Source organism: Tursiops truncatus, chromosome 13, assembly GCF_011762595.2.
Source record: "Tursiops truncatus isolate mTurTru1 chromosome 13, mTurTru1.mat.Y, whole genome shotgun sequence".
Lineage (NCBI taxonomy): Eukaryota > Metazoa > Chordata > Mammalia > Artiodactyla > Delphinidae > Tursiops > Tursiops truncatus.
In genome coordinates, this window is record NC_047046.1 from 17,506,465 (window position 1) to 17,523,785 (window position 17,321).

The 17,321-nt window shown below is 42.1% G+C and overlaps 1 protein-coding gene across 1 annotated transcript in view; it reads right to left on the reverse strand.

Annotated features, from left to right (window-relative positions):
- The window catches only part of MYO1H (myosin IH), a 46,033-nt gene extending 36,414 nt beyond the window's left edge, over positions 1-9,619 (reverse strand). The window contains exons 1-5 of the mRNA XM_019950398.3: positions 9,462-9,619; positions 6,169-6,284; positions 4,492-4,690; positions 3,446-3,526; positions 929-1,108 (exon numbers count right to left, since the gene is read on the reverse strand). Coding sequence (XP_019805957.2) covers positions 929-1,108; positions 3,446-3,526; positions 4,492-4,690; positions 6,169-6,284; positions 9,462-9,587 — 702 coding nt within the window. The 5' untranslated portion in view covers positions 9,588-9,619. The remainder of the gene's footprint in view (positions 1-928; positions 1,109-3,445; positions 3,527-4,491; positions 4,691-6,168; positions 6,285-9,461) is intronic.
- Between the last annotated feature and the right edge of the window lie 7,702 nt (positions 9,620-17,321).

The window sequence follows — 17,321 nt, forward strand, 5'->3', positions numbered from 1 at the left end:
CTGATGGAAAATATTTCTACAGTGGAAAGATCTGTCACCACCTTCACCTAGTGATCAAATTCGCATCACTAACAGTGAAGCAATGGACAACGTGCGTCTGCTGAGATGATGCAGGATGCCTACGCAGAGCATCTATGCAGTGTCCTTACCAAAAATATTTAATCTCAATCTACTGCTCTAGCCTCTTCACACTGTTAATTTTATGAAAAGAAGTAAGAGTCTAGATTGAAAGAAACATAATAACCGATGCATGATTTTATCTTAGTTGGAAGAAACTGCTATAGATAGTATTTTGAGGACAATGGAAAATTTGACTACGGACTAGTTAGATGATATAAGGAAATTATTGTTAATGTTTAAGGTTCAATATGGCAGCATGGCATAAGAAAATACTCTTCTTTTTAGAAGCTACATGCTGAATTATTTGTGATGGAAGTGCTATAAAATCGCAAATGGCTTTAAAACGGTTCAGCAGCAGTTAGATGACAGAACAGATATAGCAAAGTGGTAATAATTTTTTAATGTGAGTGAGGCATGTAATGATCTTGATCCAACTTTTCTGAAAACTGAAAATGTTTATAATAAAAAAAATTATAAGAAAAAAAAATAACACCACCCTGATGTCCAGGTCTTGCTCTAGACCAATTAAATATGAATCTCTGGAAAGTAGAGCCCAGGCATTTGTGTGTTTCAAAAGCTCCTTGGGTGATTCTAGCTTCAGTCAGGGCTGAGAACCACTCACCGAGATATTGGTTACTTTACCAAGATGATACACCTGCCAGGTGTAAAAGGAGGGGTCAAGAAACCAATCAGTAGAATACTTCCACCATGGTAATGAGAAAGTTATTGAACACCCCACAGAAGTCCCCCAAACACCCCTGATCCCGCCCTCCAAAGGGCCACCAGAACCGGTGCTGGTCTTTCCAACCTGTGAGAGGTATTTATACAGCTGGGGATCTCGCTCAAGTCCCAGGTAAGCAAGGAGCTCCTCTTCTCCACCCTCTAGCAGCTGGTAGAAGATGTGGAAATTCCGCTCACCCTGATTTTGATAGACGACTCGAGACTTCTCTATCAAGTAACTGATGATATGCCCGCCTACAGGAATGCCCTTCAAAAGAGAACAAAAAATTCGGGGAAAAAAACCCCAATAATCAAACCACTCTCTTCCTGGTGTCTTCTGATGAACTGAAATTCTGAATTTGAATCAAGTCTGATCTAACGATATTCTAGGATTAGTGTTTTCTGGGTTCCGTTTCAAAAAGAGTTTTGCCTACGCCCACGGTCATGAAGATATTTTCTGTGTTTTCGTCTAGAAGCAACTGTTTTACCATTCACGTTTAGGACTATGATCTATCATTATTCAATTTTTGTATATGGGGTGAAGTTGAGGCCAAAGATCTCTTTATCCTCCATATGGATTTCCAGTTGACCAGCACCATTTATTGGAAAGACAATTCTATGTATACTGAATCACAGTGATGCTTTGGTCATAAGTCTGGTGACCATATACGTGAGTGGGGCGGGGGGAGGGGTCTTTCTCAACTCTCTTCTGGTCCATCAGCCTCTTTATATATTCTTGTGCCAACATCACACTGTCTTAATTATTGCTTTAAATAAGCTATCCAATAAAGGGTTTGTGTTCCAGGACATATATAGAACACTTGCAAATCAATAAGGGAAAAAAAAAAGACAGCCCAATTAAAAATGAGCAAAAGACTTTAACATACAAGAGGGTTTTTAAATGACCAACGGGCAAAATTTCATTAAAAATCAGGGAGATACAAATTTAAACTACAGTGAGAAACCACTATACCCCACCAGAATGCCTAAAACTAAAAGGACTGACAATACCAAATGTTGGCAAAAGTGTGGAAAAACCGAAACTCTCAATTATAACATTGCTGGTAAGAACTCAGCAATGCCACCTCTGGATATATACCCAACATAAAGGAGTGTGCTTATATCTACTAAAAGAGGTACAAGAATGTTCACAGCACTATTTGCAATAGCCCCAAATTGGATACAACCCAAATGTCCAACACAGGAGAACAGATAAATGGTGATAAAAGTCGAGCAATCAAAAAATGAACAATTCCATGCAGCAACATGGTTGAATCTCACAGACATGTTGATTGAAAGAGGCCAAACACAAAACAGAACAATTGTATAATTCCATTTTTCTGAAGTTCAAGAAGCAGCAAAATTAATCTGTGATTATAGAGGTCAGAACAGCGATCACCTTTGGGAAGGGGGGTTTTGTCAGAGACAGGTAGGAGAACCTTCTAGGTGCTAGAAATTTTTATATCTTGATCTGAGTGGTGGTTACACAGGTAGATTCATATGTAAAAATTTATCAAGCTGTGTACATGACTTGTGTCCTTTTTACTATGTGTTGAATTTCAATAAAAAGTGAAAAATATATATCGTTATTAAATTTTTTTCAAAGTCTATGCACACACCACCAGAAACCCATGTTCCAGCCTCTGGGAAACCCTGAGTCAGTCTGTCCTCATCACTACACTGAACACTCAGCCAGTTACTGTTCTCTAGCCTAAGTGTCATTTTGTCACTTGGAATTATATGTCCTTGAGAACTTTGTCTACCCCTCCTACCTGCATTAGCCTCATTTAAACTCTGTGTACAACAAAACCACATTCATTCATTATGTGTTGTCTCTGGCTACTTTCATGCTACAAGAGCAGAGTTGAGTAGCTGAGACAGAGGCTGTATGGTCCGTCCATAAAGCCTAAAATATTTACTATCTGGCCCTCTCCAAATAAGTTTGCCAACCCATATCATATAATTATGTACACATAAGCAATATATTGTTTACTTTGGAATGTTTTCAAGTTTTATAAGAAATGGCATCACACTGACACCCAGTACGTTCTCACGACCCGTCTGCATTGTGCGTAGCTGGCGTTCACATGCTCTCACTGCCATAAAACATCTCATTGTGTGAGCATCCCGCAATTTGGCCGTTCTCCTGTTGATGGGCATTCAGCTCTCTCGAGATGTGTTGGTTCTTTTCCAGTCCCTTTAGCATCGTGAGCAGTGCTGTTGTGGGCATGTTTGCACATCTGTAGGAGTATCTCCAGGCGGGGAATGGCTCCATCTTAGATTATGTGATTTCAACATCACAAGATGATACACCGTTTTCCAAATGGGCTGTACCAATGTACTCCCCGCCAGCAATGTGTGAGAGTTCCTAATGATCCACATCTTTACCAACACTTGGTATTATCAGACTTCTTAATTTTTGCCCACATAGTAAAATATGTCATCGTGGTCTTTATTTGCATTTCCTAGAACTAGCACTAATCCTGGATTTTTCAACTTTTTGAGCCAATAAATGCCCTTCCTCCCTTAAGGTGCCTTGAGATGGGTTTCCACTGCTGGCAAGTTCAGGGGTCCCCATGAAGCAGTAGTAGGAACGTCAGTGTACCTTAAAGTCAAACTGTATGTCCATGTATTTTCCAAATCTGCTGGAGTTGTCATTCCGGAGTGTTTTGGCATTTCCAAAAGCCTTGGAATACAAAGGGAGGGAGACTGAACCAAATTGTCATTCACTGCCATTTAAGTCATTCAGTGTCATTCAGTGTCACTTAACGTGTCACTCAATGACATTAAGTGTCATTCAGTGCCGTTTAAGTCATTCGCCATGCTCGTCGAATCCCTGACCCTAACTGACATGCTCACTGGAGGAGGGGAGGGGGCACCAGGAATGAAAGCCATACTTTATCTTCTAAGAAGGAATCACTATTTACAGAGGATTTGATGCCAAATATTGGGGCTGGACCCACAGAAAAGAAGGGAAAAATATCTTCTCCCTAGAATCCAATCTAGGAATAGATTAGAACTGGCCTAAGGAGAGGTAGATAGGACCCTAGGCCCTTGCTGTTCTAGAAGGGCACAGTTATTGGCCCCCATCACCAGACACCTTCCTATATCAAAGATGTAAACTGTTCAGCCCAAAGGTCTACTGGGAAAATCCCTTCAACCATAAACACCTTTTACGCAAAGAGCAACCAAAACACAGGAGAAAATAACGTGTTCAAAATCATCCAGCAAGTCAGTGAACTGCAATAGTAGAAATAATAATCATCAAAAAGATTTTAATTAAACAATAAAAATATTAATGAATAATAAGAGTATTATTTTAGTGCTTACTAATTCTGCTGTGTGGTTTTTATGCATTCATCTTGTTTAATCCTCAAAACCTCTTTAAGAGGTAGGTACTACGAGTAGACCCATTCTCCAGATGGGGAGTGACTGCAGAAGCTTGCTGGTGCATGACGGCCCCAGCGTTAGTCTCCAGGCCTGCTGGACTTCAAGGTCACGCCCTTCAACCACAATACTACCCATGTGATCCACTGCCCTCTTCTTAACTTCCAGACCTGCCCATTTTGACCGACCTCCCCGAACAGAACATTCTTCTTACTTAGTGACCTCCCTGGAACTGCCCTCTCTAGGTCCTCAAAGATCGCTCACCTCCAGCACTGGATTGGAGAGTAGCAGTCTGTCACGGGCTATTTGTAGTGACTCAGTCATTGGGCAGGTCACTGCAAAATACTGGAGAATCTTCTTGGAGGCCTCCGTTTTCCCTGCCCCGCTCTCTCCAGAAATGAGGATGAAGTGGTTATTTAGCTCAGAGCACATCATGCGGTAAGCGTTGTCAGCTATGGCGTAGCTGGGGAAGTAGTGAGACAGAAACGCAAGGAATGGAAGTGACTATAACACTCCTTCCCTTGACTCTGATGCCCACCAGAGCAGAAGGACAAAGTACCCTGCCTCCCAGAAGCCACGTCCAGATTGTGGTACAAGGCACTCAGTTCAGACAGAGAGCAAACCTTCACCATGACCCATTGACTGATCCCTCACAGAGTTTACTAGATATCAAAACTCTAACAATAGAAGAGTTACAGTGAAGAATTGGGGCAGGAATAAAAAGATTTTTCAAAATTTACCAATTTTTAAAAAATCTATCAACATTTCTTATAAGAATAAACTACATACTAAGTTACATCCCCAAGAGATGCTCTATTAACTGTAGGTGGAACTAACATTTTGTCTAAATATTGAGTAACTCAATAGATATAACATCTCGTGTTTCCTTCCCTTCAAAACCTAAAGTACTAAGAGTATAGAGACAGGAAGCCAAAAAGATTTGAAAAGCTCTGTGATAACTTTAGGACAAGAGGTAAAACTAGTATAAGGGCTTTATCTACAATATCAGAAACCAAAGCAGGAAGGTCTCCCAAGGGTATAACCTTAGTATGTGGCTGAATTTGAAAGCTGGGTATTTCAGAAATCACTGGTGGTGCTGAGGCAGAAAGGTTCATAAATGCCTTGGGAGTGGAATAGGCGAATCACCAAGAAAAATGAAGGGAGAACCTAGATAATTAGCCCAGAAGTCGACCAAGGAGGAGAACTGGGAAATTCAGCAAACCCCAAGTCACATAGAGACCAGGCAGGAAATTGCTTTTCTTATGGATCTGCAGCCCTGCTAAGTTCCTACCAATGGGCATTCTTCTCAGCTGCCATGACATTCAGGTACCAGTAGAAGGCACTATAGCAATCCATTTCCAAGAGAAGACACCTCTCTGGCCACATTTAGATTTCTCAGGAGTCATACAAAGATTCTACTTCTCATCATATTTAAGCTTAGATCTGATCTGCTGTTGTTTTCCACTCTGTTGAAAGGCAGCAGTTTAAGTGAGATACACAACCTAAAGAGCGTGCATCAAGGATGTACATGGTTGGGTGGATGGATAACGGATGGGTGGATGGATAACGGATGGGTGGATGGATAACGGATGGGTAGATGGATGGGTGGGTAGATGGATGGGTGGGTAGATGGATGGGTGGGTAGATGAATGGATGGGTGGGTGAATAGGTGGATGGGTGGGTATGTGGGTGGGTAGATGAATGGATGGGTGGGTGAATAGGTGGATGGGTGGGTAGATGAATGGATGGGTGGGTGAATAGGTGGATGGGTGGGTATGTGGGTGGGTAGATGAATGGATGGGTGGGTGAATAGGTGGATGGGTGGGTAGATGAATGGATGGATGGGTGGCGGGTGGATGTGTGGGGTGAAGGGAGAGAGGGGAAAAAGAGGTAGAAAGCGAGAAAAATACTCCTATTGCTGACCTCATGGGTGCTACTTACACATGCGGTGGCAGTTCAAAGAAATTGACCCCTTGATAAAGTTCCATCTGGCTCACAGTGTAGATTCCAAGCTCCTGGTATGGGTTCACAGACACGAGGAGGGTCCCAATATATGTCTAGAGGAATAGACCAAAGCACTAGTGAGGAATTTCGGGATGCAAATGGCTACAGTAAAAGACCATCACGTGCTATAATCCCCTTGTGTTCCTTCAGTGCTGGGACTATAACACGATAAATAAGACAGGTGGGGAGGGGGGTCTCTGCTGTCATGGAGCCTACATGGCATAGGCGGGCAGGCAAACAGCTGAGGGCCCAAGACGGCTTCAATGAGTGTGCTAAGAAGGGCGTACATAGAGTAACGAGTGAGTGAATGACTAAGGAAGGCCACCCAGCTAGTGGGCTTTGGGACGCTTCTCTAAGGAGATGACATCTGAGCGGAGACGTGAAGGATGATGAGCCTGTCATGAAAAATGTAGGCAGGAAGGGCATCTCAGGCTGAGGGGACATGTGTGGCTCTGCATTGGAGGCCAGTGAGGGAGGGGAGACTAGAAGATGGTAGAGAGGATGTTGGGGAGGGTGTGAGTTGAGACCACGCAGGGTGTCAGGAACTGGGGGGATTCATTCCACATGCAATGGATGTCAGAGAGCCCACTCCCCGCTACTGAAATGAAACACTGGCCTGAACTATCACGTAAAAGAGATGACTTTGAGGGTGTGCACCATGATCTGACGGATTCATGTTTCACAAAGGTCCTTCTGGTGACTGAGTGAAAGCAGGGCAGCATATACAGCTGCCATCTAAAACTGGGCAAACACTCCCACTACTTGCATTTATGTCTCTAGATCTCATTGTTGGATTCAACTAATATTCAAGTGTTTGAAGTACTTATATTTGTAGTATAGCCACTGAAGAAAGCTTCTTGGAATATGATTATGAATAAAAGTTCTAAGCTCTTATATATAAAAATAAATATTTAGGCTCCTTTAAAAATATATCTGGAGGGCTTCCCTGGTGGCACAGTGGTTGAGCATCCGCCTGCCGATGCAGGGGACAAAGGTTTGGGACACGGGATCGTGCCCGGGTCTGGGAAGATCCCACATGCCGCGGAGCGGCTGGGCCCGTGAGCCATGGCTGCTGAGCCTGCGCGTCCGGAGCCTGTGCTCCGCAACGGGAGAGGCCACAACAGCGAGAGGCCCGCGTACCGCAAAATATAAACAAACAAACAAAAAAATACATCTGGAGCACGGGCTCTAGGTGCGTGGGCTTCAGTAGTTGCGGTGAAGCCCCGCACCGCAATGAAGAGCAGCCCCTGCTCGCTGCAACTAGAGAAAGCCTGCGCGCAGCAACGAAGACCCAATGCAGCCAAAAATAAATAAGTAAAATAAATAAATTTATTTTTAAAAATCCCAGTATTTAAAAAAAAATACAACTGGTACTCAGATATAGAGAATAACCTAGTGGTTACCAGAGGGGAGAGGTTGGGAGGAGCAAGATATAGGTTTGGGGGTGGGATGTACAAACTATTGGGTGTAAGATAGGTTCAAGGATGTATTGTACAACACGGGGAATAGAGCCAATATTTTGTAAGAACTGTAAACGGAAAGTAACCTTTAAAAATGGTATAGGGCTTCCCTGGTGGCGCAGTGGTTGAGAGTCCGCCTGCTGATGCAGGGGACACAGGTTCGTGCCCCGGTTCGGGAAGATCCCACGTGCCGCGCAGCGGCTGGGCCCGTGAGCCATGGCCGCTGAGCCTGCGTGTGGGGAACCTGTGCTCCACAACGGGAGAGGCCACAACAGTGAGAGGCCCGTGTACCGCAAAAATAAATAAATTAATTAAAATGGTATAAAAAATATATCTGGTATTTTCAGATTCTGAGTTTGTTGTTGCTTTTCATTTCAAAGACTGGAGGTACTCAAACCTACATTAAATTATGCTAAAATCATTCCAACTATTGTTTCCAATCTCTAGGACAAAGTCAAACAGAGAACCGGATCACAGATGAGTATTTTGACTAAAACTCTGCATCGCTTCCATCAGTAGAAATCTTCCAGGATAGAACACAGTTTCTGAAATTTACCTGTTCAGATTGGAAACATTTCGTTTATCCATGATGATCCTATCATCCCACTTATACTTCCCCAAACCATACTATTTCTCTTCTGCTTATACATAAACTTACAGATGAAATCTATTTCCACAATTAAAAATGTACACTCTGAGAAACACTTTGCTTGTTTCTTTTGGTAACCTTGGTTTCCACATGTAGACTGTCACGGGCACTATTACAAACAAAATAACTATAAGAAAAAAATTTTTTTAATTTTTTAATATTTTTAAACTGCTTCTGATCATCTCATTTACTCTTAGCAAAAGCTAATAAAATTAAACAATAACACACACACACACACACACACACACACACACACACACACACACAGAGAGAGAAACACTGTTGAGTGCACCCTTAAAGGAATTTACCTGAACAGCAACCAATCAAACCAAGGTGGAGTGATAAATGGAGATCTTCATAAAAATTGACCATTAGAAGCAAGGAGACCAACTTGAACAGAGTTCTGGTAAAATACTGCAGTCTTGACCCTTGAAGATTCCTGGGATATGGTGGACATCTCTTATTTTTGCCTGCCTGCCATCAAGTCCCCCTTCTTCCAACAGATTCCTCTGAGAGAACTTCTCCAGCTCTCAGTCCATATCATGAGGTCAGGGGACCACTGGCCTCATCCCTCACCTCTAGAAGTGGGCCTGGGAATAGCCTGGCCAGTCAGAATATTCCTCTACCTATGCGGATTGGTTCAGAGACAGACACATGACCCAACGTGGGCCAATCAGAGCCGACCATTCTCCGTCTCCCAGAAGACTTGCTCCCTTCTCAGTAGCAGCTTTAAGAGGATAACGTATCAGCCTGGTTCCGCTGGCAGTCACCTCACCACCATGCAGAGAGGCTGCTCCAGAAGGAAACTGACGCAAAAGAAAGCAGAGGGATGGGAAAGAGTCCTCAAGGCATCACCCTAGACCCTAGATCTATTTCTGGACCCTGAAGCTACACAGGTTGATAGATTCCCTCTTGCAGCTTAGGCCGATTTAAGTTGGGTCTCTGCCACCAGCAGACATAAAAGTCTTAATTCAAAGAATCAAAGTGTACCTGACAGTGGTCCCTCGACACCCCTCTTTAATGCCTAACCTAATTAGAGTGATACTGTTCACGATCATCGAGACAAGACCAGAAGGGAGCCACCACTCTAGGAAAAACAGCTGAGAAATGGGTTACATTACATAGATGAGGTTCTCGCTGAAACGCTTGCGAAGGTTGTCCAGAAAAGCAGATTCACTGGTGTAGGCATCCAACAGCACAAAATCCTGCACCCCGACCTTGTCCCGGGCAGTCAGCGCGCTTTCCATGTGCAGACGAATGTGCTTCCGCCGCACTTCTTCTTTCTACAGGAAACAGAACATTCCTCAGCAACTCACTTATTCTGTCATTTTTATTGCACGTCTAAAATGGAAATAGCAAGATCCCAAACCCTGGGGATAGTTGAGAGCAGAGATTAAATTATGCTCTCTTCATTAAGCATTTATGATCCAGTTAGGGATACAAGTAATGATAGTAAAAGCAATAACTGTAGTAACAGCGGCTGCTGCCAGGAACTGAGCATTTACTGTTAGTCACTACACTAAATGCTTGACGTGTATTATCTCTCTTGATCCTCATTCTGACCCTATGCTCTTATCATGCCCATTCTACAGGCCAGAAAACTGAGGACAGAGAGGTTATAAAACATGTCCAAGACCTGCCAAAAGGCAGAGCCAGGATATGCACCCAGATAGCCTGGCCCTATAGCCTGCTTTCCTGACCATGATGTACTCACTGAATGTTAGTTGCCTAAACTTCCTATGTAATTCCCAGATGAGTGATGAGAACGTTGGTCAGAAGGAGACTATCTTGTTGCAGAGGAGTATTTCAACATCAACAAAGGACAAACTTGGAGGGTCTCCTCCCAAAGGCTGGGCTTCAGACCTCCCCGGAGAAGGTTGGTGGCAGCCCACTGGATGGTGGAGAATCTTGCTAGGTTACTAAGTCCAGACCAGGCAGCAGAACAACCCTCCCAGGAACAGACGAGCAAAGGGAGCCAGATCACCACTGGGCGGGAGACCTGGTGCTGCCCTGTTTGGGTTGAGAGGGCCGTGGGAAACAGCTCTCCAGGGCTCAGGTAAGCTGAGGCTGGGGGTGTGCAGAGGGAGTGGGGAGCTGTGGGTAGGAGGGCTGGAGTGTGTGATGTCTGTACTGGGAGGACTGTGGCAAGGTGGTGACCAGGCCAGGGCTGCAAAGTCACTAGGGACTCCGTGCTCTGGGTACCCAGTCCGTGTATGTCTGCCCACCACATCCCACTGTGCAGCTGACAGCAGCTGAAAGGCAAGGAAAAGCAAAACATCACAAAAGGAGCCGTGAGGAGAAACCTTCTGCTATTGCAATGCCCTTCCAGCACCTTCTAGTGACAAAGACTGACATCATGCCCTCTTCAAGGAGAAATGCGTAAGGAGTCCACTTCATTATCCCAGAGCAGGTACAGAAGGGTGAATTTGGATCTGAGAGACAATAAATGGACACCTGGCACATATGGCTGTGCAAAGGTCCTAGAATAGCCGCAACCATCTTGGAAAAGAAAAACAAAGCTAGAGGACTCACACTTCTTTAGATAATCAAGACTGTGTGCCAACTGATTTTTGTCAAAGGTACCAAAACAACTTGGTGCGGAAGAGGAAAATCTTTTCAACCAATGGTGTACAAACAACCAGATATCTATAAGGAAAAACTGAATTTCAACCCCTACATCAGACTACATACATATGTATATTATACAATAAAATATATTGTACAGTATATACATTTATATATATATACATAAGTATATATAGTTAATATATATTAATTTGAGATGGATTTTAGATCTAGATATAAATGCAAGATCTGTAAAGCTACTAGGAGAAAATAGAGGGGAATATCTTTGCATCCAGAGAAAGGCAAAATTTTCTTAGGACACAGGAAGAAATAACTGTAAGAGACAAAAAAAAGAAATTAGAACTTCATCAAATATAAACCTTCTCATCAGAAGATACTGTTAAGAAATGAATCAGCAAGCCATAGACTGGCAAAAAGATGTTCATGAACTAGATACCTGCAAAGGATTTGTATCTAGAATAAAAGACTCCAACAGCTCAGTTTAAAAAAAAGCAAAAAACACAGAAATTGGGCAAAAGACTTGAATGGATGCTTCACAAAGGAAGATAGACAGATGGTCAATAAGCACATAGGAAAGTGCTCAACGTCATTAGTAATCAGAGAAATGCACATCAGAACCGCAATGAGATGCCACCAGAAGAGTTCAAATGAAAAAGACTGACGATATCGAACATTCCCAAGATTGTGGAGCAGACAGAACTCTCATACATTGCTGGCAGGAAGGTAAAGCGATGGAATCACTGGGGAAAAGTCTGGCAGTTTCTAATGAAGTTAACCAAACCTCTACCCTTTCATCCAGCAATTCCATTCCTAAGTATTTACACAAGAGCAATGTAGACGTATGTCCACAAAAAGACTGGAACATGAGGGTTTGCATCGAGTTTATTCATGATGGTCCGAAACTGGAAACAATCCAAATTCCTATCAACTGGAGAATGGTTGTGGAACATCTATACAATAGAATGAGTACAGCAATAAAATAGAAATGACAGGTATGCACAATGACACAGACATTATGCTGAGTGAAAGTACTCAGACACAAAAGACTGCATGCTGTATGATTCCATTTATATGAAATTCTAGGACAAGCAAAACTAATCGACAGTGAAAATCACAACAATTGCTGCCTGGTTATGGGGGGACTGACTGGCCAAGGACATTTTTGGAGTGATGGAAATATACTCTAACTTGAGAGGACTCTGAGTTACATGGGTGTATCTATTTGTCAAGATAAATGGTTACAATGTTGTACGTTATGATACATGTACAGTTTGTTTTAAAAAGAACCATAAAAAATAATCAAGTGGGGAGAGGACGGGGAATAGGTAGAGGTAAAAATGATAACCAGATGGCAGAATGTTCATAATTGTTGAAGCCAGGTGATGGGTACAGGAGGGATTATACTCTTCTGTTTACTTTGTACTTGCTTGCAATTTTCCATAATGACAAGTTTTAAAAAACAAGATCACCACCAGGTGTCTCCCTTCACTAGCTAAATGGAGCTAGAAGGCGCAATCATCTGCTCTTAAGAATGAAGACGATGCATTTAGATCAAACTATATTAGTGATTACAAATATTCCAGTTTTAAATATTTTTTATAAGGGAGGCAGTATAGCATAGTGATGAAGCACAAGGACTTTGGAACATGAGTCTTTCCAGTTTCAAATCCTTGGGAAAGTCTCAATCTCTCCAAGCCCCAGTCTGTTTCACGTCTGTAAAATGGAATATAATTGTACCTACTCCATAGGGTTATTGGTTTGAACAGAACCATGGAAAGCTCTTGGGACAGTGCCAGATACAATATCAGCTCTGGGAGTACTGGCTTCTGTCCTCATTAATATTAATAATTCGATTATTAGAAACAAGACCATAATAAAGCAAAAAAGAAATCTACTGGTAAGTAGTCAACCAGCCCCATATTAAATTAGGAGTGGGCTGGAGTCTGAAGTAATCTCTGGAGCTGTACCCACAAATATTACTGCAGCTGGACCTCTGTGGGTGAAGGGTGCAGAGATTGTAACACAGCTTCTTTCTTATTCCAGTCCTAGAGATGGGAGCCGCAGCATGCTTACAGGAGTGAGTCCTGCAGTCAGCCCCAGCGCCTTATGCGACCTTCCAGCCCAAAGAGATTTGACAAAGCCTCTTAGATTAAGGAATGTGACAATAATTTTAACTTGCAAGGGCCAAAGCACAGTCTATCCATGTCAGCCTGGAGTTTTGTTTGTCTCAGTATTTCAATGCTAATATCTGGATTTCTTTTATCTAGTTTGTTTCAAAATACCTTTAGAAGGGTGTCAACAAGCTAGAGGAGCCTAATGATATTGACAAGAATGGTCAGAAGGATAAATATTGGAGCAGAAAGGGGAACAGTAATAAAGAAATGGAAGGATTTCAGCTTTGACCAAAAGGAAGACGATTAAGAGACTTTATCAAGAAGAGAACATTAACACCATAAATGACCAGATAAGAGGGAAATTAAAGAGTGAGAGGTCTTTACTATACCTATGAAAGAACTCCATCTTTGGGGTGATAAAACTGTAGTAGACACCACCGCGCAAACACACACAGCAGTGATCACAAACTCTGCTACCTAAAGAGCAGGTACTGGGATTCAGTCAAGCTGCAGGTGGCTGGGACTCACTTAAGACTAGGGAGTGAATGGCCATCTGTGTGCAGCCACTGCTCGGTTTTGGCTGGTTGACGGATATAAGGCTTGTATATCCTTCCTTGTATATCCAAGGAAGGATATATTCCTTGTATATCCAAACCTTTCAATTCCTTAAGAAAAGTTTAAAACGTATATTCCTTGTATATCCAAACCTTTCAATTCCTTAAGAAAAGTTTAAAACGTAGAATTTTATGTAAAGTCCTATAGCATGTATTTAGCCTCATGGGACACTAGTTTGCAAGCTCCGCAGCAGACACTGCAAAATAGAGCAGGCCACCCTTTGTCTTGGATGGTTTAGGTGTTTCACTCATCTGAAGGCAAGGGATTCAATGAGATGCTCCCAACGGGACCACTGTTTTGGAAGCATCATGTTGTCAATGGTGATCTGATCATATCACCTTCTACACAATCTACTGCTCGACCCAGTGTGTCCGGGGGATGGAGGGCAGTGGAGGAGGTGGGCACAATGTGAATAAAGACGGTGAGAAGCTTTGGTAGCAACAGAAATGCCTGCCAGATGTTCCATGGGCTGCCCCACATTTCCCCTTGCAGTTAGGTGGTGTCACATAACTACTTCTAGACAACAGGTTGTGAAAAGGAGTGACATTTGTGCCAGACCCTTTAGTGGGTTATAGGACTCCTTCAGTGCTGCAATGATTGAGAACTTCTCTCATTGAATGCATGAGCCACAAAACCAAAGTAGCCTAGATTCCCGAGTCATCACATGGAGAAGTTCTAAAGAATCATCCAGACCCTAGTAGAATTTGTGAACACAAGAAATAAACTTCTGTTATGGTAAACTTCTGAGAGTTGGGGGGCTGTTTGTTACTGTAGCCTAAGGCTGCTTAACCTGACTAATACAGATGCCAAAAGGCTTTTCCATTGGTAGAATAGCAGTTTGAATATGAACCACAGCTCTTGCATGTTAAACTCAGCCAACAGGTTTGGCTACTATCCTTAAGCTTGGAAAATGAGAAGGAGGCATTTTTTTAAGGGAGAAAATAAGCCCTAGAGTTGTAGCTTTTGAATTTTATTTTATACTTCAGAACAACTTTGTTCAAGGTAAGTCATAAGAAACCTCAATATACAAAATTAAAAAGCAGAGCCTTTCTGATTAAGGTGGAAGGGAATGTCTCCTTGGAAGAGAGTCTGAGGAGCCCTGAGGGCAAAGGAGAGTTTGCAAACCCCTGCATGTCCCCTGTATCATGTTCCCCAATCTTCATTATTTGATGACTTCCTTTACATTTATAGTCATATCAGTATACCACCAGTACTATTTTTTACCTCAAATGTTTCCTTAAAGAGCTTTTTTCCTGTAAATATATACAGTTAAAGTTTTATTATGAAAAAATGTTCACACACAAAATTATCAAACGCATACCAAACCCAATGTACCCATTACTCAGCCTCAACAAATACCAACCGACGGCCCCTCTTACTTCAGCTATGCCTCACCACTCCTCCCGACACTGGAGGGATTCCTTCAAGGTAAGTCACAGATACCATATCACTATCTATAAATATTTCAGTAGGTATCTCTAAAAGGTAAAAAGCTCTTAAATTATATGTACACAACACTATTATCATATATAAAGACCTTCACAATAATTCCTTAATGTTAATTATCATACACAATCAGCGTTCAAATTTCTCTATCTTATGGGATATTGGTATAGTTGGTTTGCTCAAATTAGGATCCAAACAAGGTCTACACACTGAATTTCGTCAATGGGTCTTTCAAGTCTCTCTTGTTCTAGGGCTCCCTCTCCTCTTTTTTCTTGCAGTGTATTTGTTGAAGAAATTGGACAATTTGTCCTATAGAATTTCCCACCTTCTGGACTTTTGTTGATTGCATACTGATGGGGTCATTTAACATGTTTTTCTTTGCCCTGCATTTCCTAAAAACTGGTAGTGTGACCTAGAGGACTTATCAAATACAGGCTTGAGTTTTACCCTGGCAAAAAGACTTTATAGGCAGTGAAGTGTACTTCCAGTGGAAGGCACATGAGGGCTCGCTGTCATTTTGAGATGTCAGTGTTTTTATACACATTGCCTAAACCCACATTTTCTTAGAAGACTGCAAAAAAAATGGTAATGTTCCACTTCTACCGCTTCTTCATTTATTAGCTGGGATCTTTCTATAAAGAGAAACTTTATCAATTACTTGGTTACCCTGAGGTACAGTTTGAAAAAAGAAAAAAAAAAGGCAGGATAAATGCTCGATTTCCCATTTTCAGAGTAAGTTAGTTCTGTAGCATCCTTCAAAGGGGACAATGAGTTTTTAATATTATGAGCTAGTAGGTTTAAATGTATTTGATATATTTCATTCCGTGACAATTATTTATCCTTACTGATGCTAAAATTATCCGATTTTTGGCCAGTGGGAACCTTTTAAGTGGGCTCTTGAGTCCTTTTGACATGGCCTTAATAGTCTTTGATAGCTTCCCATGCATATCAAATTGCCAAGCTGTTTTTAGGTTTATTTTATATATTCTCAGCCCAGACCTTGAATCTACCCAAAGAGCTCTGGTTTCTTTCAGTGAGGAGGTGGTAGATACCATAATCAGACACTAGGGGCGCTCATTGCCACTGGGTTGATCATTTTTTCTAAGGCTTTTCACTAGAGAGCAAGGAAGTATTCTTAAAATAATATACATCATGAGTTTATTCTGATTCTACCAATTCATATACACAACTAAGGGGCTTGTGCTTAAACTTATTTTACTTATATCTCTTCCTCTTTCTCCTATCTAAAATTCCAGTTCAGTGACACGGTCAATTACTCATTGGCTTTATTCCACAATACACACAACCATCTCAAAATAGCAATATGAACACCATCATCAACATGATTACTGAAGACAGTTTGAAATTTTTTAAATTATTCAGAATGTACTTCACTGGGTTTGTATAGGCACATTACTGTGTTTTTAAGCTCCCTTGAAATAGTTGATTTCCATGTGGCCATCTATACCAGCAACCAGATACATATTTAGGTTCATTCCTGTTTTGTTTTTTTTTTGCGGTACGTGGGCCTCTCACTGTTGTGGCCTCTCCCGTTGCAGAGCACAGGCTCCGGACGCGCAGGCTCAGCGGCCACGGCTCATGGGCCCAGCTGCTCCGCGGCATGTGGGATCTTCCCGGACCGGGGCACGAACCCGTGTCCCCTGCATCGGCAGGCGGACTCTCAACCACTGCGCCACCAGGGAAGCCCATTCCTGTTGTTTTATTCCTTATTTGGGGAGACTAATTTTAAAATTTTGTTTTATCATTATGTAAAATGTATTTAATGGTGCCAAAAACAAAGTAAGGCATATTCAAAGAGCTAGCTCCCACGCCTGTCCCTTCCGCCCTATTCCCTTCTTCCACTGTAAACAACCATTTCAAAAGCTTTAAAATGCTAAAATTGTTTCTTTTCTTAAATGGAAGCAAATACACACAGATTTGTTTCCCCCCTTTCTTAGGCATATGCTTGGAAACTCTACATGCTATGTTTCCACCTGTCTTTTCACTGGGAAATCTATCCCGGAGATCCCTTCAGAGTTGTTTACAATGACATTCCTCATTCCTTTTTAGATGCAAAGTACTCCACTGTATGTTCATACTATACAGTTGACGCTTGAACAAACACGGGTTTGAACTTTGTGGGTCCACTTAAATGCAGATTTTTTTCAAGAGTAAACTGCTTTTCAGCAGTACTACAGGACCTGTGGTTGGTTGAATCTG